At 33.1% G+C, this 23,770-nt stretch overlaps 1 protein-coding gene across 2 annotated transcripts in view; it reads left to right on the top strand.

Annotated features, from left to right (window-relative positions):
- The window catches only part of LOC140045161 (uncharacterized), a 57,792-nt gene that overhangs the window by 14,180 nt on the left and 19,842 nt on the right, over positions 1 to 23,770 (top strand). For both annotated transcript variants that reach the window (XM_072089938.1, XM_072089939.1), the window contains exons 2-4: positions 9,889 to 10,153; positions 14,342 to 14,524; positions 16,221 to 16,373. In XM_072089938.1, coding sequence (XP_071946039.1) covers positions 9,932 to 10,153; positions 14,342 to 14,524; positions 16,221 to 16,373 — 558 coding nt within the window. In that variant the 5' untranslated portion in view covers positions 9,889 to 9,931. The remainder of the gene's footprint in view (positions 1 to 9,888; positions 10,154 to 14,341; positions 14,525 to 16,220; positions 16,374 to 23,770) is intronic.

The raw sequence follows: 23,770 nt of genomic DNA, 5'->3' as shown, positions 1-23,770 counted from the left end.
TTGAGATTTTATGATTAAGTGGATTACAGTACATGTGTATTTACAGTATAATGCGGCTTTGACGTTTGAATAACAACATTAAAAAATGAGAATACAAAATTTTCATGCGAGTTGATATTTTTTATAAAAATGGTAATACAGTATGAATAATAAGATCATTACTAAAAGAATGTCAGAGAGTAAAATAATATACAGTAGTTAACATGTTGATGGGAAATGATAAATGACAAGTTCCACATGTTTTCTGATTAAACTACTTTTAAGATGTCATTTTGTCAAATTGTACAAATCAACTGACTAGATAGATGATAAATTATATAAGAAATTTGTATAAAATGACGTCTAGGAAGTTATATTTTGATAAATGAGTTATTCCACTGTAAAATTGTTTGTGCTTTATTTTATCTTTATAAATTATATTTATTTTAATTAAATTTTTATTATTATTACTGTACTGTACATGTTTATGTCTTGTCATGATGTATTTCTGTGAGGGTCCCTAATGATCAGCTTCGGCTGGATGGACCACATTCGTAAAATATTGTTTAAATAAATATATAAATAAACCTACTGTAACTTAATACTATACATCGAAAAACAAAGTACTGTTAAGTTACAGTATAATACTACTTGTGGCATTAAAAAGGGGTTTTTAAATGGTTTTTTAAATCTTTTTTTTTTCATTATGAGTGACCAAATTTAATCCCAGGGAAAAAGCTGTGAAAGTTGATAAATGTTTACAGTACTGTACAACCAATGTCTTATAAAAGAAAAAGCCATTCTTGTATTTGTATTGTAATTTTTCCAACATATCCATTTGTATTGCCTTTCAACAAGTTTTATTTTTACATATTAGATCACAATCATGCAGTGTACAGAAATATTGATAAATGCAAAACATTTTATAATTAGTACAGTAGTGGGTAGTTTGTGTTTTTTAATGACTTCTTCTTATGATATCTCAATCTGCATAATTAAAGTTTATCCTTATACTGATGACCTTTATCTGACCCCTTATGTTTATAAACGTTATACTAATACAGTATAGTAAAACATAGAGCATGAGTTATAATAAGCAATGATTTATCACTCAAAGTCTTTGGGTTAATTAGACATCATTTCTGTAATTACACAGGTTGATAGTAATACTGTACAGTAGTAAAAAAATAAAAATGTAAAATATTTGTTTGGAGATAATAATAATAATAATTTTGTATCACAAACAAGCTTAGTTCAAATGACAGATTAGAACTTGAAACTATAGTGTGGACAGTAGTCTGATCCATGTCTATTGGGCCAGCATAGTTCAAATGACGTGGACTAGAACTTGAAACTATAGTGTGGACAGTAGTCTGATCCATGTCCATTGGGCCAGCATAGTTCAAATGACGGATTAGAACTTGAAACTATAGTGTACTGTGGACATTGTACAGTAGTCTTATCCATGTCCATTGGGCCAGCATAGTTCAAATGACGTGGACTAGAACTTGAAACTATAGTGTGGACCTACAGTAGTCTGACCCATGTCCATTGGGCCAGCATACAGTAGTTCAAATGACGGATTAGAACTTGAAACTATCGTGTGGACATACGATAGTCTGACCCATGTCCATTGGGCCAGCATAGTTCAAATGACGGATTAGAACTTGAAACTGTAGTGTGAACATACAGTAGTCTGACCCATGTCCATTGGACCAGAATATAGTAGTTCAAATGACAGATTATAACTTGAAACTATAGTGTGGACAAACAGTAGCCTGACCTATGTCCATTGGGCTAGCATAGTTCAAATGACGGATTAGAACTTGAAACTATAGTGTGGACATACAGTAGTCTGACCCATGTCCATTGGACCAGAATATAGTAGTTCAAATGACAGATTATAACTTGAAACTATAGTGTGGACAAACAGTAGCCTGACCTATGTCCATTGGGCTAGCATAGTTCAAATGATGGATTAGAACTTGAAACTATAGTGTGGACATACAGTAGTGTGATCCTTGTCCATTGGACCAGAATATAGTAGTTCAAATGACAGATTAGTACTTCAAAACTGTAGTGTTCTTTACAGTAGATGTACAGAAAGGCATTACAGGATCCAGAGGGAGGGGAAAAAGTTTGGGCCAGTGTAGATACTGTAAATTTTTCATACAGTAGATATAGTGCATGGAAAAATTTCATTTGAAAATTTTGTTTAGCAAAATTGCTAATCAAACTGATTTTTTAGTCAAGAAACATAGTTTTGTATTGTATTTTTTGCTACACAATTGTAGAAATGTGTAGCAAAAAGGTTGTTTTGTATAGCTTTTTGCTATGCTACACTGGCGAAATTATTCCCTGTAGTGGACCTCTGTATTATCATTTTTGGAATACTACTTTACTACTATACTGTACTATAATATCAGAAACAAAACTGAGGGCATTATTGGATGTTCTACAGTAGGAGAGTGTTATTTTTTATGCCACAGCCAATCCTGCACCTGAGTGTACAGTAGGTGGTCTTTTAAACCAGAAGTTTGTTGTTATCTTTACAAGTCATGTGATCTATGGATGTTATGCCTTCTAAATTTCACTTTCATAAATGGAAATATTATGTTTCAACATCTGAATTTCCTAAAGGGATTACAGTAGAACTTGAGTGAAGAGTGGGTGGTACTTTGAGAGTACAGTATCCAATTAAAGTTATCCAACCAATTAGATTTACTTATCTGTGGCTCTAGTTTCTTTTTCACATGTAATATAGATTACAATACAGTATTACAAAATGAAATTGTAAAAAAAAAAAAAATAAATAAAAAATTTATGTATGGTTAGAATATTTTACGAGTTAAAATATTGAAAAAGAACAGTTTTTAGTCTGGCTGTACTGAAATTATAAATGTTTTAGAAGGAAAGAATATATGTTTGAAAAGAAATGTGTATTGGTACAATCATGCTCGCAGAATAAAAAAAAATGCACATTCTAAACAAATTTTATGATTTGGTTCCCTCGCAATAATAGGGATTTTTTTGATTTGCACGTCGATTCTGTCTCAACTGATACCATTTGACGTCATTTTTTATATGCCCATTGACTACTTACGCTACAGTATGATATAGACATTATGATGCGCACATGAAAGTCAACTGGCATGGCGACTGCCAAATTTGTTCGAGGTATTTTGTCGTTCGCTCTCTCACCGAGTACCAGTGGACGTATGGCGTCTAAACACTACAAAAGTTTACCAACAGCATGAAGAAGAATCTTGTAATTATTTTCCAGGGAATGTAGTAAAAGGCAACAATTTCAGTTTAAAATCATTTACAAACTGTGAATTATCAATTTTCAGTGTTTAATACATACTAGGTTACAGTAAATTGTATACGACCTTGATGGTAAATGTTTGTTGCAAGGCATTATGATAATTTGATATCAAAGTGTGATTTCAATGTTATTTCAAATAAATTTAATTGGCCTTTCCACCATTGCAGTTGTTATTGAATTGAATAATATTATTTTAGTCTGTGACCTGTTTTTAAGGATAAAGGAATGTAGGTTAGTTTTAATGTTGTATTGATCTGTAAAGAAATGAAAAGTAATTTACTGTACAAAACCACACTGATAACATTATGGAACACCTTTTCAGGACCCAATAAATTGTCTCCTTTAAAATGGACCTGAAATGGAATTTTGATTTTCAAGAAATTCACACATGTTATTTAAATGTATCAAATTAACACAAACCCATACAAATAAAAATAAAATGTATAGTATTTTGAGTAAAAACGAAATTTTAAGATACCATGGTAAATTAGTGAAAATTACCCACGCCATTGCAATATTCTATTTTAACGGCCGTCGGAAGCCTCTATATTCACGACGTCACATACACATATACACACGATGATATCGAGAGCGTGTATATGCCGCCCGATAGTCAGTGAATGATCGACGGCCTGGAAAGATACGCGAAGCGTTGACACTAATACTAATTTATTCAATACCTAATGTTGTTGAAATATAGGTCCCTAAAATGTACTTCGTTTGTTCTAAAACCCGAATTTAGAAGGCCTACCTCCCAAACCTTTACTAAGCCTAGGCCCCTCAATCCAGCGCGCGGAGTCGATCCACCACCCACATCATGCGGCGAGGCTCCGTTTCATGTGCATCCAAGGACCAAAGCGATATCAACAACTTGCTTCGCTCATTGTCAAGCCAAAGTAAAATATGAATAAAATTCGTTTTCGAACTGCCTGATTCGTGACAAATAAATTATCATCTCATATTACTAATTTAATTCTGCTAAACTAAAAACTAAAGAAACTAACACATTTTAGCAGTATAAATTACGAACGATATACAAAATACACGAACGGAAAATATGGATACGCATCATTGCGCACGGAGCTGTATCCCGGACAACGTTGCCAGGCCAACTTCGGTATTGCCAGAAAAAAACCGTTGATTTTAAGATTTTAAATCGTCATTTACTCGATGAATAACCGTTTATACGGTAATAATTTTATCTAAAAAAATTCTAAATACGTTTCTGCAAATGCACAAGCATTTTTTAGAAAATACTCCATAGATTTTAAGAGTTATAGCCAAAAAACTGCAAATTTTCCATTGGAGGGATAGGAATATATTCGCAAAGTGACGTCACCCGCAAATTTTTTTGATTTTCAAATGGGGCTTTCCCCAAAAGGGCCAATTTATATTTTGTAACAATATACATTCTAGCAACACCTAATAGCCCCCAAAACATCATTCTAAAATGAAAAAAATCGAAAATCCATTTCAGGTCCATTTTAAGGGATTTCCTCAGAATATAGGTGATGCCTGTGCAGTACTAGTAGTTACTGTACATGTTATACACCTCTTTCGCTGTGATCCCTTAATTAAATACCATATTGGTGTCAAGGGATTCTTCAAGTTCTATTAGTAAGTTATACACAGAATCATTGTTTAAAACATGCAATTTCTTGTACTAGAAAACAGTATTTACAAGTTGTTTCTTACAGTAGTTTCAAAAATGATAAAAAAGAACCTTAAAGCCTGTTATCTGCATTTCGTTCATGTCGCAGTATGAAAATATTATTACGCATGCGAATTAGTCAAAGCTTTTGATTCACATGAATAGAAAATTATTTCAGGTAGTAGAATAATAAATGCTTTACATGTACATCAATTTTAGTTATACTCTTACACAACATAGTGTTTATGTAAATTTCTATTTTTAGTCAGTGAAATTTCTACAGTGCTATTCATGATTGATTATTTTAATAAATTGTTTTTCTAAGGTGATCTGTAAGCATCTTAATGGAGTAATTAATCTACTGTGTCCATGGCATAATTATCTCATTATTCATTTGTGATGGGTGGCCTTTATGGACAAATTCGTCTACAATTGGGGCTGTACAATTGGATGTTTATTGAATTTATGCTATGATTAGTTGAATATTTTTTTACTGGTATTATTCATAATGTTTGTGGTGTGACTCGCCTTTACACTACTCTTCCTACAGTATCCTTTGTGACAATCTTAAACAATGCATTTTTCTTGTGTATTTATTTCTGAACTACTTACAGTTTAACTTAAGAGTAAGACTGATTCTTTTTATTTCTTTTGTCAGGTATTTTAATACTGATTTAAAAAAAAGATGAGAATACCGCCTGTACTGAATTCTCTTTTTTCTAATTTTTAAAGAAATATAATTATTTTGCTCTGAAAGTAAACAGGATTAGCCATTTACGACAAAAATCAATTGCAAACAATTCACAAATTTCAATCTATAACAAAAATCTATCCTAGTAGCTTTAGGAGGATTAAGAATAGATTTGTTATGTAAAAAGAAATTCTCATTTGCTGCTGTTCAGTTGTTCAATGATTGATCGTGATACTGATAGAGTTGTTTGAATGCATAAATTTTTGCATAGTAATTATTTGGAAAGATTTGATTCTATAAAAGCTGCAAATTCAGAGTTTTACTAGAAATATCAGTATAAAGTGTAGAACTGCTGGCATTAAGGGGACAACTCCAGGGAAGCAAAGTGTCCACTTCAGTTACAGTTGTTGTCCCCTGAATAGAGGTTGGCAATAGTCTTTAAAACATACTCATGTCCCTTGTTCGTTTCAAAGGAAAATATCCTTTTACTAAAGGGTGTCCCCTGAAATATAGTAGGGTATATTTAATACATAACTTAAAACATACTGTACCGTATCAAGGTAAAGTGTCCCCTTTGTTAATGGTGTTATACTGTAGTGTACAGTATGCTGTTGAAAATGAAAGTAATATTTGTAATATAATAATAATTAGAATTTCCATATTAAATCAAGCTTGTCGCCAATCCATATTTATTTATTTATTTATTTATTTATTTATGATATCTTCATGTGTAGTAAGTCTGCATTACAGTAGTATCGTCCATTTATCTGCAGTACCTAATTTACATATTCTACAGTAATTTGAGAAACCTTATTACAAATTGCTTTATTACGTAAATGAAATAAAGATGTTGTCGACATTGCTTAATAAGACCGTTCATATGTAAACATGTGTTAGTTAATCAAATTAAGCTACATGCTCCTCTACGTGCCAACGTTTTAAAAGAACCTTATATGGCATCATGCTGTGCCAATTCTTACCAAAAATTCATGGAAAGACCGCAATTAAATCGGAAGATATGATATTTGTGTCTATTCATTCTGTGGAAATTGACTTGTGTCCTTGAGTAAGCCAGGTATATGATCATTTAGGCAGTCTTTTTGAAATAAAATGCTGAAATTAGTTTAGCATTTAAATGTTTCTGTATATTTTTTTTTTCTGGGAAGGGGTGGGGGGGGGGGGGAGGGGGCCGGGGGTGGTTCTAATTCATTATATCCTTACAAATGATTCAAGCCCATGCTATGTGTTATGATATTTAATAATAGATGTGTGACATACTACTGGTTGAAACAAAAAAGATGCTGTGTGCTCTTACTTAAAATTGTTCAAGGGTACAATCAGTTTATAAATAATGTACGTACAGAGTATGCTTAAACAAAAGTGGTGGCGTCAATATCTCCGAAACTACAGTACTGTACATGCAGTATCATATATGGCTAATTTTTTGATGGGTTGGTTTTTCACATATAGTGGGTTATATTTCGTTCAATAGTTTCGTCAAAATCCGAGTCGGAAAAGGTGGAAACTTTTTATAAATCTGGTTGATTTGACACGTAATGGCCGACATGGGTTTAGATTCTCCTTTATGATGTAATTTCAGGAGCTGTGCATGCCATGTACAGTATGTGTAAGCTTGCTGTATGTTTATACAATACATAAACTTTCTAATTCTTTATTCTGCCATCAATAAAAATACAGGGCCAAGTTCAGAACAGAACATCGACTTATTACAGTGTGTGTATAAAGTTATATGGGACGTACTGTACATCTTCATTTATTACAGTGTTTCGAGGTATCAGTCAATACCATTGGGTTACCCTACTGTAGCTACCTTTCTACTGGACTTCGCAACTATAAACTGTATTTACACAATGGATTTTAAGACTTCAGAATTCTTAATGAACAATTGCACACTGTATCCCTAATCAATGCCTATTGTAACACACCAGTAAAGAAACACTATAAACATCTGTGACTCCATTAATTAAATAAATTATAGATCTGTGATTCATAGATAAGGAATGTTTACAATCTATTTGTTGATCTTATCTTACATCAAATTCTTTGTAATAATTACAAATATTTAATAGAATTTATTTATCATTATCACCACAAACTTTGAAATCTAAGAATTGTAAACTGTTTAGTGTGGAATTTGGCAATTTACCTAATCTGTTTTTACCAAGAAAATTTGGAAGTGGGTTTCTTTACAGGAATACCTTGTAGGCTTACACTGATTAGTACTGTACAGCACTACAAGGTAGACGAGTCTCCCCTTTGGGAAATTTTCCCATAAAAATAGATGAGAGGACACACCTATTAAAAGACCACTTTCCCATGACAATGACAATGAATGAGGTGATGCATGTTTTAACCCTACGGCCAACCTCTTTTAAGGGGACATTCGTATTCAGAGGACAGATGAAGAAATATACTGTAATGTTTTAAAACTACCGACAACTTCTATTAGTAGGAGGACATCCCTATTCAGAGGACAGATGAAGGAATACAGTTTAATGTTTTAACACTTTGCCATGACACAAATGAGGGGATACATGTTTTAACCCTATGGCCAACCTCTTTTAAGGGGACATTCCTATTCAGAGGACAGATGAAGAACTGTAATGTTTTAAAACTACCGCCAACTTCTATTCAGGGGACACCCCTACAGTATAAACGACACTTTTGAAACAAATGAATGAATATAGTTTTAACACTACAGTATGTCCAACCTCTATTTAGAGGTCACCCCTATTAAGGGACATTTTTGGGTCCCTAAGATAGCCCCTAATAGAGGTTCTAACTGTATTTTTGCTTTAAGATCTGTTCCATTGATAAAATCTGTATATAGAATTAAACATTATTTATAGCTGACATAAATAAAGTCATATAGACTGGTGCCTTGTAATTTTAATGCATACATTTCCAACGATGATTCTGTCTTTGCATGCTGGGTAAGGAATCTGATGCATGTGTTGGTTTGCCCTAGAAACGAGTGTGATTTCACTTAAAACGTGAAGTTTAATCCCATTTAAGATTTTAATCTTAAGTACGTAATTGACATTGCAAAATTCTCTGGTATTTTTGAGTGATGATGTAATACTGTAGTAGACCTAATACATTGTTGAAATGTGGATTAGTGATAATAAAATATATTTAAAATATTAGAAGTTTTATGATTATTTTGCATACAGTTCAATTTCTTTTTCCCTTTTTGTATGTAGTATTACCTTAAAGCATATAATTCCTGCCTATTTTACCTGAATAAACCGACATAGGCCTTTTCCATTCCAATTTCCAGTGGAGAACATAAACTCAAAAAGTAATTGCACCCCTCCAAGACTGATGGTCTTGTCCTGATTTCTATTTTTATTTATTATTAGACATTATTCGACTTTTTAGAAATAAAACAGGCCTAATATGATAACTATACTGTATACACTTAGTTATAATACAGTATTTCTATTAAATATAAATAAAAAATAGGCTTTCATTTGTATGTCAGGATAGTGCAAATTTTGGTAATTTATAATCTTTAAATTGCATCAAAAAGCAAAAACATAATTTATTGTTTATTAATTCTTATAAAATTTAGAAATCACTTCATGCCTAAAAAATATAAATGAATATAATGAATATGTTGTTACTGTAGATGTAATGTAGGGTGTGAAATAATTTAATGTTAATTTATGGAATTGAAGATATGATTATTATCACCTATTACAGTACTGTATCTCATAATTCTTAAGATATCATTATGCATGTGCAGTATGGTATTATCTTTCCTGCTGTTGACTTAATTTGTTTCTAATCTATCACTTACAATTCACATTGATCATCTTTATTGTGTTTTGTTTATTCTAAACATCTTTTTATTGCATTATCATAAAATAAAATAAATTTGTCGAAATTTACAATATACAGTACTGTAATCCAAGATGATGTTGGTTGTTGTAAATTTGACTCATTGATTCACAGTGTCTTAGGTCGCTTTTGTTTTTTATGACTGGTTTTTATTGTTGTTTTTTTGTTAAATAAATAAATGAAATGATTTGAGATGGTAAGACCCCTTTCTCCATTTTATCATTGTACAGTACAGTACCTATTATTAGGTCACATTTAAAAAAAAAAAAATATATGATTGTAAATGTTCATCGTAATTGGTTTGATAATAAGAATTGTTTCATGTTATGAAAATATACATTATTGTGATATTTACCAGAATATTTTCTTATCTTTCAGATCTTACAATGAGATTTCAGATTGACTAAAACGATAAGAAAACATGACCCAAATTAAGGATCTATACGACTTTCTGGTGGAGTCCGAGCTCGACCATTACTACAATGATTTCACGGGAAAAATGCGCGTCACAAGTCCGCAGCAGTTCAAGTTTGTTGAGGACGATGACCTTACCGAGATTGGGATGACCAAACCAGAGATTAGAAGACTCAAGAAATGTTACCACAAAGAGTTCCCAAAAGGGGCTTTTGGAAAAATTAAAAAGGTGAAATTATTATTATTAAAAAAATTTTGTAAACTTTATAATATCTGAGCAGTGTAACGGTCAGGTATTATTAGTATCAAGCACTGATCCTCTTTTTCTCAAGAAAAATGATTGTAAATAGACTGTGCAGTAGTAGGCCTACAGTACTTAACTTTCAAGTACTGTAACGCGTGTTTCACACTAGCGACGCAACGTGTAACAACCTATGCAATATAACAATTTAATGCCCTTTCAATAATTGTGTTTGCCTCCGTCTGCGTGAAATTAAACATGCTTATTACGCGTCCACGTTAGTTGCCTTAGACTTTGACCTGGTTCACCTTCCGTACTTGGTTACGCGCTGTACTACTGTATGTGTTTTCCAGTGTCCATGCGTGTTGCATGAAATCAAACTGATTTAATTTCCCGCTGTTTGCAGCACTGTTGAGTTGTCTGTTCCCACTTGTGATTACGCAATATATAGCACTTTGCATCAATACGTCGCTGATTTGCATTGTGTCCTAGTGAGAACTACGCTTTAGGAATTCGAAGCCCATCCCACCTTGCTTTATACTTAGAATAATTACATACTGTATATACAGTACAGTAATCAAACGTTTTTCTCTTATGTTTGCATAGCAAAAGTGAAATAATGTCCTGAAGTATCAAATTCAACAGGCCAAGTTTATTTTTAACCAGCATTCCTTCCAGTAGCAACAGCACTGTATCTTATCACTAAACTATGAACACACACCATGATAAAACTTTAACATCCTTGTCATAAATTTTCTTTATTTACCTTGAATTGATGGTTACCTGAGAAAGTCCTTAAAGGAGTTGTTTGATGACTTGTAAGTGGCCACTCTGACCTCTTATTATGATCTGACCTAAAATTTGTCATCACACAAGATGTTTTTCCTGAAAGTGGACACTGTTATGTTTGACCAAAGCTAACTGTTTTTGACCACAATACATAAGAGTGTACTTAAAATGTTTATACTGTATAAAATATGTCTGAAAGTATTCAATACAATGGATTTTGAGAGACTGTTTCCTTTGGTTGAGCTAAGTTGAAAAATGAAATAAGATACAAGATAAAGTGAAGATAAATAAATAGCAATGATACAAAAGTTTGTATGTTGGTTCATTTCTGCTGCATGCAAAAAAAAATCAGCCAATAATGGATGTTCTTCCGTGAGGCTATAACAGATACAAATACAGTAAAATAATCAGAAGTGGAGCTGTAATTTGGTGGTAAACGTCCTTGCCTTCCAATCCCAGGGTCCATGGTTCAATCCTGAAATCAAATTATTTACAAAGTTGTTTAGGAAGTAGTAGGTAAATGAAAAACATGTCACACCAAACTGATTAAGGACAGAAAAAAATTATACAATTGAAATTTGTCTTTTATTTAATCATTGAATTGAACATATTACTATACCTTTTGCTTTAAAGGTACAGTATCATAATTTCACATTCATTCAGTTGGCTTTGAATTGAATTGTTTTTACCCACTGTAACATTTTCAATATTTAAAATGAAGTTGCTGAAAAGGTGTTTCTGAAGAATAAACTTTAACCTTTGATTGACTATGACGATTTTCATGGAGTAATCATGTTGATCTATGGTTCTCCTGGAGGTTAGTGACAATAGGTTAGAGGGTACACACTATTTTGGAAAATGAATAAATTCCCACCTTTTATGGCAATAGAATGTTCTAGAATTCTCACCTTTGAATGATAAAACAATCAATTATTTTTTACTGAAACTAGTAAAAATAGCATAATTTGATCAAATTCATCTTGTTTAAGAAATGTCATTGTAGTGTATTATGCTACAGTATGTCCACATTTTGTATTTCATTATTAAAATCAATGTTCATGTTTTTGCTGCAAAAAAATTGATAATAACTGTTGGGGTTTGAATTTAACTGGTTATTCCTGTGTAGCTTATAAAAATATTGAATATTTGATTGACTGCCGTTGACCTTGATCCAACTATTTTTTTAATTATGTTAAATTAAGGTTTTTGGTAATAAATTTAGTAATTAAATGCAACAATGCAATAATTATATTTTGAAAAATATTAAGTTTGATCAGGCAACTAGAAACCATGGATACACATACAGTAATCAGTTATTTTCTTGCCACAGGGAAGGCCAGTAGATCTGTCACCAGCCATTGGTTAAATATACTGTAGTTACATTCTAATAGTTTGGCCTTTTATCAGGTTTGGTCAAATGGTCATCAGTCACCATTGTATTGGTACAAAGTATCAACAAACATTGTTTCTACACAAGATATTGATACAGGTCAATGACCTTTAGAAATGAGTGATCAAATGTGGGAAAAGATCCTAAATAAAAATGCAATACAATCCTACTGTATGAAATAAAATCTACCACCATAGTACTGTAAGTAGCCTACTGTACTGTATGTATGCATAAAATAGCTTCTTTCTACCACCTACTGTATACTGTAAAAAAAATGTAGAGTATTCTGTAATCACATCTAGTATAAAACAATCTGTATTACTGTATTAACTAAACAAATTTAACTCTGTTTCTGCAAGTACAGTAACACAATTATTATTATTTTTGCCGAGTATTTTGCAGCCAGTGAAGGTTTTAAACTGCCACTGATAGACTTGAAAAACTACAGTAATAATTAGTCTGTATAGTTTATAGAACGACTCATGACAATTAAGAAAGTACTGCTACAATAAATAGCTAAAAAATTGTGATGTGATACAAAAATAGGTGTAAACATTAAGAATTTGTACAATTGGACATTTTTTAAATCGATTTTACTATGGCAACTTAATTTAAGTGAGTGTTTATTACCTGTGAAACACAATTACAATTTTGGACAGTTTAATTATTAATTAAAAATGATATTAAGTCAAAAACGTACCATAAAAATAGCCCACATACAAAACTGCTGCTGTTTAAGTTAAAATCAACAGAAGTTGAACTCAGTTTTCCTTTAAAAAAAACCAAATCCTTGGCAATATTTATTGTTATTGTATTTTCTATTTTAATTTATTCCTATGGGGAAATAGATGAATACAGGAAAAGATCCTATGTGACATTCCAACATTTTGTGACATTCCAATCTGACTTGTCATGGCACTGTATTCTTTAGGAAGTGTATGATTTATCACAAGGGGGTAGGTCATGATAGTATTGCTACCTTTCAAGCTAAATCCAAAATACAAAGCTAAACCATGAAGGGGGTCTTGTAAAACCCACGAGACTCCAATATACAGTGTTTACATTCTTCAGGTGATAGACTTTACATAAATACTCTGTTTTGTTATCCTTGTATTGAGAAATCTAATTTCACAGTTTATTGGAGATGTATTTAAAGGGACTGTAATCATTTGATAAATATTAATGGGATTTATTTGTGTATACATAACTTAGTTTTTTTTAATCTCACAATCTTGTTGACTATATTCTAAAAGATCAAATAAACTTATCGCATTACTTGTTAGTCACATTAGTTTTTGACCTGGACAAAATTTGATACCGAAATATTGAATATCACAGAAATCTTTCCATGATATATTTAGCCTGTTTTCTACTGAAGAAAAGACAAATTCTTATTATTTCTAAAATCATGGCGGTATACCTCCATGCTAAAATAAGTATGACATTAACACTGATGCCAGTAGAACGATTTGTGGTGTGTCACAAATTGCAATGGCTTATATAATCAGTTATCTGGGGTAATCACTAATAATATTAAGGAAGTTTTAATTGACCTAACAGAGAACAGCATGCAAGAGTTGACCTAAATTAAGTCAAATCACCATTTTATGTTTCAGAACTTTTTCATTTGCTCCTACTCGTACTACTAGAAATGTTGCTTTTTAAACAATTTTTCAATCATATGGACTGATTATTATTGTATCTTTTCTATTGTTTAAAAGAATAATTTTGATGTACATGTAAACATGCTATCTTTAAAATAGCATCTTAAATTTTTTTTAAATTATTTTTTAAAATGAGCCAAGTTCCAGTTGCAATAGGAGGATCGTCTACTAAGCATTTTGGTGCACCTAAATAATCTGTTGTCTTATCTTCTGTCGTTTGATGACTGACTGAGGTGTACAATTAATCAGATACAGTAACTATACATACATGTTTGGAAGAATACTGTAGTCACAATTACATAATTGCTCAAAATTTAATTTTATTTTCTACAGAAATTCTCACGAGATGTTTCAAAAAACAGATTACCAATGCCAAAATCACCAACGTACGAGAATAACCGAGTTGGTAAACACATCATTCCATCGGAGTCAATTACCCAGTTACACCGTGAGCTGGGGAAAGGAGAGTTTGGCAAGGTTATGCAGGGTATCTGGACAGATGAAGATGGCAAGAGAGTATGTCTTTATGTATTTTTGTGATTTAAGTGGAAAATTATAAAGTTTTTTCCTGTTAATTTGCATCCTAATCCCTAATCATTTGGGTGTTTCTAACCGATATTTTCACATTGCCATTTAACCGGTTATTGAAAATCTGTCCCGTTTCTTCTTCAAAGAAATTGGGAGTAATAACAAGGGTTATTAATCTTGTTTTTCCGAAGAAACAGACCCTTATATATGGTCCATCCCAACATTTCTCCACTTGCATTTGTCGCGCTAGGAAAACGAAATAAAAGTGCAGGGTGTAGGCTAAAATAATCTTCTCATTCTACACTGTCACTCGAGGTTGACAATTCAAATAACAAAACTGCGCCTTTCTTCTTTCTAATCCTTTCAATGCAACTGATATGTTTCAGCTAAGCCTCAGTGAGTTATTACAGTTAGGAACCCACAGCATGGATTTTCTTTTGTAATACCTTGATGCCTGCAGCCCTTTTCCCTGCAAGAGAATCTCCATGGGTGCTCTTGTAACTTATGGAGGCCTAGCCTTGAAAAACACTTACTAAAGTAAATCAGAAAATATGTTAATTATTTTCTTTTATGTAAGGATAAATCCAAAACAAATTGAATTGACTTTTAAGGCAATTAAGATACTATAATCTTATTAGTTATACATTTTAAGGAAACTGAATGATAGGAAACTGATTTACAGTAATTATGTAACCTGATTTCTGTTGAAGTCTTCAACTTAAAGCAGACAACATTTCAAATAGATTTCTTTGAACTTTCTATGGAAGGCAATTGCAGCCAAAAATACAAAAATCTGACAAACTATTAACTGATGAAATGAATGATTTAATTTCAAAACAAAACTTAAACTTGTCACCGTGATGTATAGTTTTAGCTTTCAATGTAACACACCTAGGAAAAGAGTAGAGTGTCTAAATAATAATGCCTGGGAATTAATTTGAAGTGATCAAGAGTAATGATATTTTTTATCAAAGGTTACATCAAACCAGTTAAAATGCGATACTCACTGAATATTATATAAAGTTCATATAAAACATTTCTGATCAAAGACCAACTGTAAGTAATATAATATTAACTGTACTGAATGGTACATGTGTTCTTCCTATAAAAATATCAACTTTGCTAGGCTACAGTACTACTGACTGTCCCAAAGCTACTGAGAGAAACAACTATATTTTCATCTATAATTTGCAGAGTATAATGTTTCATGTGAAAAGGAATATGGAAATAATACAAGCAAATCCACATGGAATTTTAAGAATGCAAAAACTGTTGAAATGTGTATTTCTCACACCTAAACCACAATCGCCTTCCAAGTAATGAAAAATTGGAATTTGTATGATTTACCAATACCTGTGTACAAAAATTAGTAGTGTATCAACTTGCTATAAATATTTCACTATTTAATTGATTTAAAAACACTGCAATTGTTTTTTTGCACGTCACCCCAATCATTTTCCGTTCAAGCACATATGTTTCAACAATTATTTTCTATTCAATTCAGTTCAACTTTATTTAATCACTGAAGACCCATTTCTGACTTGATATTAACTGCATTTTAAACTCCCCCTTATCCCCTACTATTTACAGTAATTGTAAAATTGGGGGAAAATGTATATCTTTACATTAGTAATAAGTGATTCTTCTATTATTAATAATATTTTGTTGTGTAAATTTGTTTTAGATCCAGGTTGCGATCAAGTGTTTAAATAAGGACCGCCTCGAAGCTGGTGAATCTGACTTTCTGAAGGAAGCAACTATAATGCACTCGCTGGACCATGAAAATCTTGTGAAGCTATATGGCGTCGTCTTAGATGCTGAGAATTCTCTTATGCTGGTAAGTAGGGGTATGGTTCGGTTTTTCTACAACTACCTACCTATCCCTTTGGTCCATAAGGCTGCAATGATTATTCCGCCAACGCACCTGGTCTCTGGCAACAGGTTTGGCTGGTTTTCATGGTTTCCATCCCAACTCTGTTCTCTACTCTCTCTTTTTCTTTTTCTACCGTCCATCTCCATGTTGTTTTTGGACATCCAACATTTCCCCTACCTTCTTGAATCCATGTTAATACTGTCATACAATGGCAGCTATCCTCCATTCGTACCACATGTCCAATCTATTTTCTTCGCTTATTCTCAAGTTTTTTTTATTATATGCAATCAGTTGTCTACACCCCAAGTTTTTTTAGTGAATATATTGTGTTGTTGGGCAACATCATGCATGAGCTCCAGAATTGTTAAGCAGTGGAGTGGTAACATGAAAATATCAATGTAGTTCAGAGTGTCATGTTAAATAACTGTCAAGAAATGGTAGGAATGGAGGAGGGGGTAGGTGTCACACTACCTCTGGTTCTACCCCTGCCATGGCAAGACTGTGTTGAGGAATCTAGTGCGGAAGTACATCATAATGTCTGTGCAAGAACACACTTAATTAATGCTGTAACTATAGTTACTTCATTGGATATCGATATCTCCCTCCTATTAATTTTCACTTTGTAATTCATGATTGTGCCAACATACATAAAATAATAGCAATAAATAAATAATTCTGAACAAAATTAATGACCTTTGACATGTAACCCCAAGAGATCCTAGATTTCTTGGAGAGCATGTTTGACACGCTTTAACAACTCGTTTCTAAAAGTTGTGTTAAATTTCTCAAAACACAGGAAAAACTAGGCCTTTCGTTTATAGTGTGAAGAAAAGCAGATATTAAATTATAGATAATGTCATTACATGCTGAATGTCGTATACTGATATATTAATAGGCCTCGGAAGCTCTTTCATAGAATTCAATGACATTTACAACTTATAAATTCAATTTAAGATCCATGTTGCAACTTATAAGTGGCAATCCCATGAGTCTCAAAGCGTTGGCACGACCACTCATGCATGCGATTATGTTAAATATATAAACATGCTTGTTCATTTTCCAAAAAATTATATGCGATGCTTACAAAAACAGTTATTTTATGTTGAAAATTCCAAGATAAAATGCTATATTTAAACCAAAGTCAAGGTATGGAATTTGGCAGAAATAAAGGTGGCGGGATAGAACTTGGCTTGCATTTTTAACAATGGAATTGTTAGAGAATTGAAAATAGCTAGATACTAAAGCACTTGGTCAGTATAGAGTTAACTTGAAAGAATTGAAAGAATTTTATTTGCTTTGTATTTTGGAATTAATTAGTCATTCAAATATTATTTATGTGGGGAAAAAATAAAATTTGGTTTACCACATTCAATCCCTGTGGCTTGATTTATATTTTGTCTTTTGTATAAAATAGAAAATCCAGCTTGAGAAACATGATTTACAAAGACAGTCACATTTTTGTAATCAGAAAAGCACACACATGTCATCATACAGCTAAACGCATGCTTATACCCCAGAGGGGGTGGGTTGTTAATTTCTATCATGTCACTCCTGGTTGTATGGTTGTCAGCTTCTTTGATCCCTATAATCTGATGAATGAACTCCAGTAAGCCAGGCCTAAATTATGTGGATGAGTCACTCACTAATACAGGCCATCAGGGACTTATTAACTGCTTAGCAACGATTATATTTTAATCCAACAATATGCCTAGAACACACATTCAATTTTTATGATTAAAATAATATTTTTCATCATCCATTCATCTTCAGTCTGCAATTGTTTTGTACATAAAAAAAAAAACCCTTTAAATTTTGTCCATTTAAACAAACTATTTTTTATCAGTGGAACCCATCATCATTTCCACAACATTTGTAAATAGAAATGTTGCCTTGAGACACAAGTAAATAAAGTAAAAACAATGCAACATAAAATTCTCTAAAATCTAGTTGTGGAACTATTTCTACAAGAGATTATGGACCGAATAGTATCCCACAATATAAACCTAAACAAAAATTCAATAAATATATGTAAAATGAATAGCATGATATTAATATATTATTTATGACACTATACTATGTTAGTTACTGATTGATCTTTATGTTTAATGATGCATAGCAACACAAAAATGTCTATTCCTTCCACCTCCTAAACGTAACTAAGAGTGTGCCATTCTCTTTAATGTTGTCTACATCTTTAATCCCCAATTGTGTACAGTACACATTACCCTTCTCTCTTGTACAGTATATCTCCTTAATTTTTTACACCACTATTTTCTCTATTTCTCATCACTTTCCACACCCTAATTATCTATCTTTTACAGTATGCACATTGATTCTGTCTGCATGCATTCTCCCCAATTTGTTACATCCTTCATCGTAATATTCAACAAATTTTTCCTAATGCTCTAAACTCTTCTTCCTAATTGTCTGATTTAATCAGTATGAACATGAACAATATCATCTGGTTTTATAAATTATTCTCGTATAGGGTAACAGCTCTGCAGATCATGCATAGCAACAAAAGCATATGTCTACTAATTTATGACCGTATTGCCAGATGATTTAATGTTTAATTCAAAATTTCAATATTAGTTACATTAATAGTCTGGTTATTTACTGCTAAGCCTCTGAGAAGGCCATGTGCAACGACATTAGTATGGAATATTGCCAGGTTTAGAATAGACGCTTTACGGTCTAGGTTTTTAACTATCGCCAGATCAAGCCTTCACGTTCTTCTTAAGCTCTGTCTATACTATCAAGCTTTATGTGACAAAAAAAATGTGATGTGCCCATATATGGACATGATTGTGTCGTATCACTACCATATTTTGATAGTATTTTTATATTATCACTATCATATATTGGTATATCACTACCATATTTGGACACATCACACTTTTTTTTAAAACTACAATAGTTTGACAGAGCTTAGTAGAAATCATCATGTATAAAGATTCTAATTTACTGCAGTATCTGGAGTACTCGGCCTACATCTTTTAATTAAATATCAGAAACCATATTAAAAGCAAATATTAGTATCAAGTGTTAATTGATGTTTGAAGTAAAAATAGTGTAAATTAAGCAGGAAAACAAACATTAATAAAAACATAAATAAATACTGGATACATTGAAAAGTTGCAGGATTAAAATTACAAACAAATTGTGTAACAATAAATTAAAAAAATGTGTGCAATTGGATATGTTTGTATTGCAAAACAAAATTTCAACTTTTGTTACATTTAAAAAAAAATGTGGTGTTAAAAAATTGCAGCCATATATGGAGGTGTTTATCCACTAATAATTTTTGGATTAACACACCTTTTTTAACATCTGTAACCTCTTGCATAAATATGGATCAATGAATATCTGGCATTCTCAAAAGTCATTCAAATGTGATATGTGAGTAGAATATCATCCACAGATTCATCATACATATTTATAGGTCACCGACCTTTAAGAAGGTGTGCTAGATAAAAAAAATGAAATATTGATGTATTAGAATATTACATTTTTACAAGATGAATAATTTACTGTAAAGATACTGTATCTAGTGTAACTTTGTCTCAAGCCTAGCAGAATTATGAGGGCAATTATGAGAGATTTGGTTGCCCTCTCAATTTCTGGCCGAAGCTTTATGGTAGTCGAAATGATAAAATATCTGATCTCGTGGTGTAATATTGTGTTCTACAAACACTGCAAAACATTGTTTAAAAAAAATTTCAATTGAATTGGTTGCCCAATTACATTTTTAGTTGCCCTAAGTAAATGTTTGGTTACCCCTACCGAGAGCAACTGGGGTGAGTTGGAGATCTAGTGGAAGGGCGTACCTAAATTAGTTTTCTCCCTTATTTTACAACATTCTCCTTAATTTTGTACACTGTACTCCAATAATTTGGAACTATCTTTGTTGATCCAAATTTTGTACACATACAATACAATTGATTTTTCCCAATTGTGTACAGCAGTGGCGGATCTAGCGGGGGGCGTGTGGGGCGTACGCCCCCCCCCCCTATTTTTTAAAGATTTTTTTTTTTTATTTTTAAAATTAAATAGATTTTAAAAACACGTATCATTTTCATAGTGAAAATAGTACGTCGGAGCACATCGTCAGCTTGATCGCATTTCACCAAGCATGTACGTCGACATCCTTTGTGTACTATCAATCTCTAGCGTAGTTACCAACGATCATTCACAGTTAAGTGTAAAACTAAAAGGAGCAAGTTGATAAAAGCCACGTGGTGAGCTTGGTCGCGTTTTACTAAGCAGGTCGGCATCCTTTGTGATCGTCACTCCCGTATTGTAGAGTAGCGGTACGTACCTCCGACGATCAATAGAGTTTATGAAGTCACATGGTCAGTGCTACACTACGCGCCCATTTATTAAATACAATAAAAACAAAGGCTAGGACTGTAGTGCCTATGAAAATTATCCCGTTAGGCCTATATTTTATTAAAACATACTATTAAAATATTAACAATGCTGCATGCAGAATTTCATGACCCTTGTAGTGTTTTATTTGCTTTTCCGTCGATGATTCTCATAAACAAATCGCGATGACAAAAGGGGTGTTTTGTTTTTTTCAAATCACTAAATATAATGTAATGATGATCGAGCCGGACCGCTAATTTTTAAACAATCGTTTAAACCAGGTCGTTGAATATGCCGTGATTTTAATTGTCAAAAACATGATCGTCAGTCGATGGCTCGGAGTTTCGATAAATCTCGCGTCGCATGTGTTGCGTGGTGGTGAAAAACACTCTCAGCAAGTTTGCTTCATTTAATATGCATGAGACTCTGTGACGACCCGCTTTAACGTGACGTCATTTTACTTTAGCTGCATGGATGATGGATGCGAAGAAGTAGTCACCGCGATCGACCCCGGCGCGCGTGTAAGAAAATAATACCGGCCTAGGCTAGGACAAGTTTATGCTTATATAAAAGCTGAAAAACATCGTCGCGTTGTAAAAATTTAGATGTAAAGTACAGGCAAGTTGTTATCTTGCTTTGGTACCCTAGGTAAGTATCAGCTGCATGTTCCACATGTCGTAATTTGCGAGCTTTAGAGTGTTTGGTAAATGACATTATGAATTGTTTGTAAATCGTTTTAAACGACTTACAATGCGCTAGAACGCCAAAATTTCCAGGGGCCTTCGATTTTTTTTTTCTTACATAAGTTGGGGACCCCCTCATTAACGTCACAAAATAAACATGAATAATTCATCAGTTAAATGTTCTTGTTCCGTGTGCACCCAAGCGCAACAAGAAGTGATTACACAACAAGTGCGTAGACTTGCCCCAAGTCTGTATTATCTTCTTTTTTTTATTTATTTGTTTTTATTTCGAACCGCGATTTTTGTCTGAAAATACAGACTTGTGAAACACGTATAGAAATCGATTTGCAGACCGCAAACATACGATAAGAATGACGTAGGTTATCATACCGTATTTGGCTATATGGGGCGGGCGGTATGTAAATATGGATTTTGAATCAACCAATGATCATTTTGTTTCAAAATGAAAGAGATCGTCGCGTAGGCCTACCAGTGCTTAATGTACGATCGAGACTGTTGAAATATAAAATAGTAATGCCAAGTTGTTTTGTTTATTAATTCTTTAGTCCTTGGCCTAGGCCTCTTTCGTAGGTCCTACTCAACTCGCACGTATGACCTGCCAAATAAAACGCCAATGAAGTAGGCCTACATACCACCGGCACACAACAGGGCTACACCACCACACAGAACAGGACAGGGTCTGGGTGGGAATTAAATCAAAATTATCTCCGCGTAATAAATGATCCATTCAATGTTTGATTTGCGGAGAAGCTAGCCTATCATAATTATATCAAGACGAGTTTTCATGTTTCAAAGATCCCATCAAATGTTTACCAGACTACTAGGCATATAAAATAATTTCTAGCCTTCAGAACTTTCATAAATGTACCCAAGTACACATTGTCTAAACGTATCATAGCGCATGCGTATCATCTTAGTTGTTGAGTCTTTGAAATTCTGAAATATGAATATTTAAACGGTGTACGAGAGAGTAGCCAATCGCATGCAGCTGAAACTAGTCAACCGGATAATCGTATGCACCAAGAATTCTTGGTGTCAAACCACGTGACTTGTGCGTGTTTCCCCAGACGGAGTATCCAAAATCAAGTAGTATACGTATGAAACGCCATATGTGCCAAAATATTTATCTTTTAACTAATATTAAGACAAAACTCCGTCTGGAACCCAGACTAAACAAGTGCGGTACGATTTTAGGCCTATCTCCGCGCTGTTGTTGCGGCGTGCGATTTCATAGAAGAATAGCGGCGTTTTGTGTGGATTGTCGAAATAATCAGCCTTTAGTTTATGATAGTGTTTTTAATATAATTTATTACTAAAGAATTACGTGTTAAAATTATAGTTTCTATTAATACTATTAGGCCTAGGCCTAATTATTAGTCTCTAAACATATGTCTATTCTAGTAGAGCTGTGTGTGTGTGTGTTATAGGTATGACACAATCCGAGTAATAAGTCAGCAAAATTAAACAAACATTACACAAAAATACAGTTTTTATTCTCGTGGGTCTAATCTTCCCATCTCATGTGTTCATATACGCGCATTTTTAAAGTTCCTTTGAGTACATGCATTGTTTGATAATAAAATAGCAGAATTAAAAAAAATACAGTACACAAATTATACACATTCTTTATTCTTGTGGGTCTAAGCTTTCTTTGGGCTATGTCCAATGAATTACTACTTAGTTTAATGTCTTGCCTAGCTGTCGATAGCCTCGACTCGACACATTTTGTGTGAAGAAGAGTGCGCGAAGGCAATCGCGTGAATTGACTTAGAATCCTAGGCCTACTGTAGAAAGTATCGTATCGCAGTTGTGTAATCGCTTCTTGTTGCTATACGCTTGGGTGCACACGGAACAACACATTTAACTGATGAATTATTCATGTTTATTTTGTGACGTTTCATGAGGGGGACCCCAACTTATGTACGAAAAAAAAAATCGCGACCGGGGGCCCTTGGCGGCCCCCTGGCCTCCCGCCAATGTTTGCTCGCTTCAGTCGCAAAGCTACGCCCCCCCCTATTTCTAAATCCTGGATCCGCCCCCCTGTACAGTACATCTTTCTTAACATACCACTGTTTTTTTTTTATTTGGAAGTTATATTTGTAAATATAGACCGAGACAAATCTTGTTACTGTTGCCAATATTCCAGCTAAATTACTGCCTCTTCAAGTATCCGGATCAGCATTTTACCATACGAATAGAACCATCAAATACTCAAATAGTTCAGGATAAATGATTTACCCTCTGTTAAATAATGTTGAGTATGTTGTTTTCGGACTAGGAGACGTCATC

This window comes from Antedon mediterranea, chromosome 3, assembly GCF_964355755.1.
Source record: "Antedon mediterranea chromosome 3, ecAntMedi1.1, whole genome shotgun sequence".
In the NCBI taxonomy this organism is placed as follows: Eukaryota; Metazoa; Echinodermata; class Crinoidea; order Comatulida; family Antedonidae; genus Antedon; species Antedon mediterranea.
This window is presented reverse-complemented; position numbering and strand designations above follow the sequence as displayed.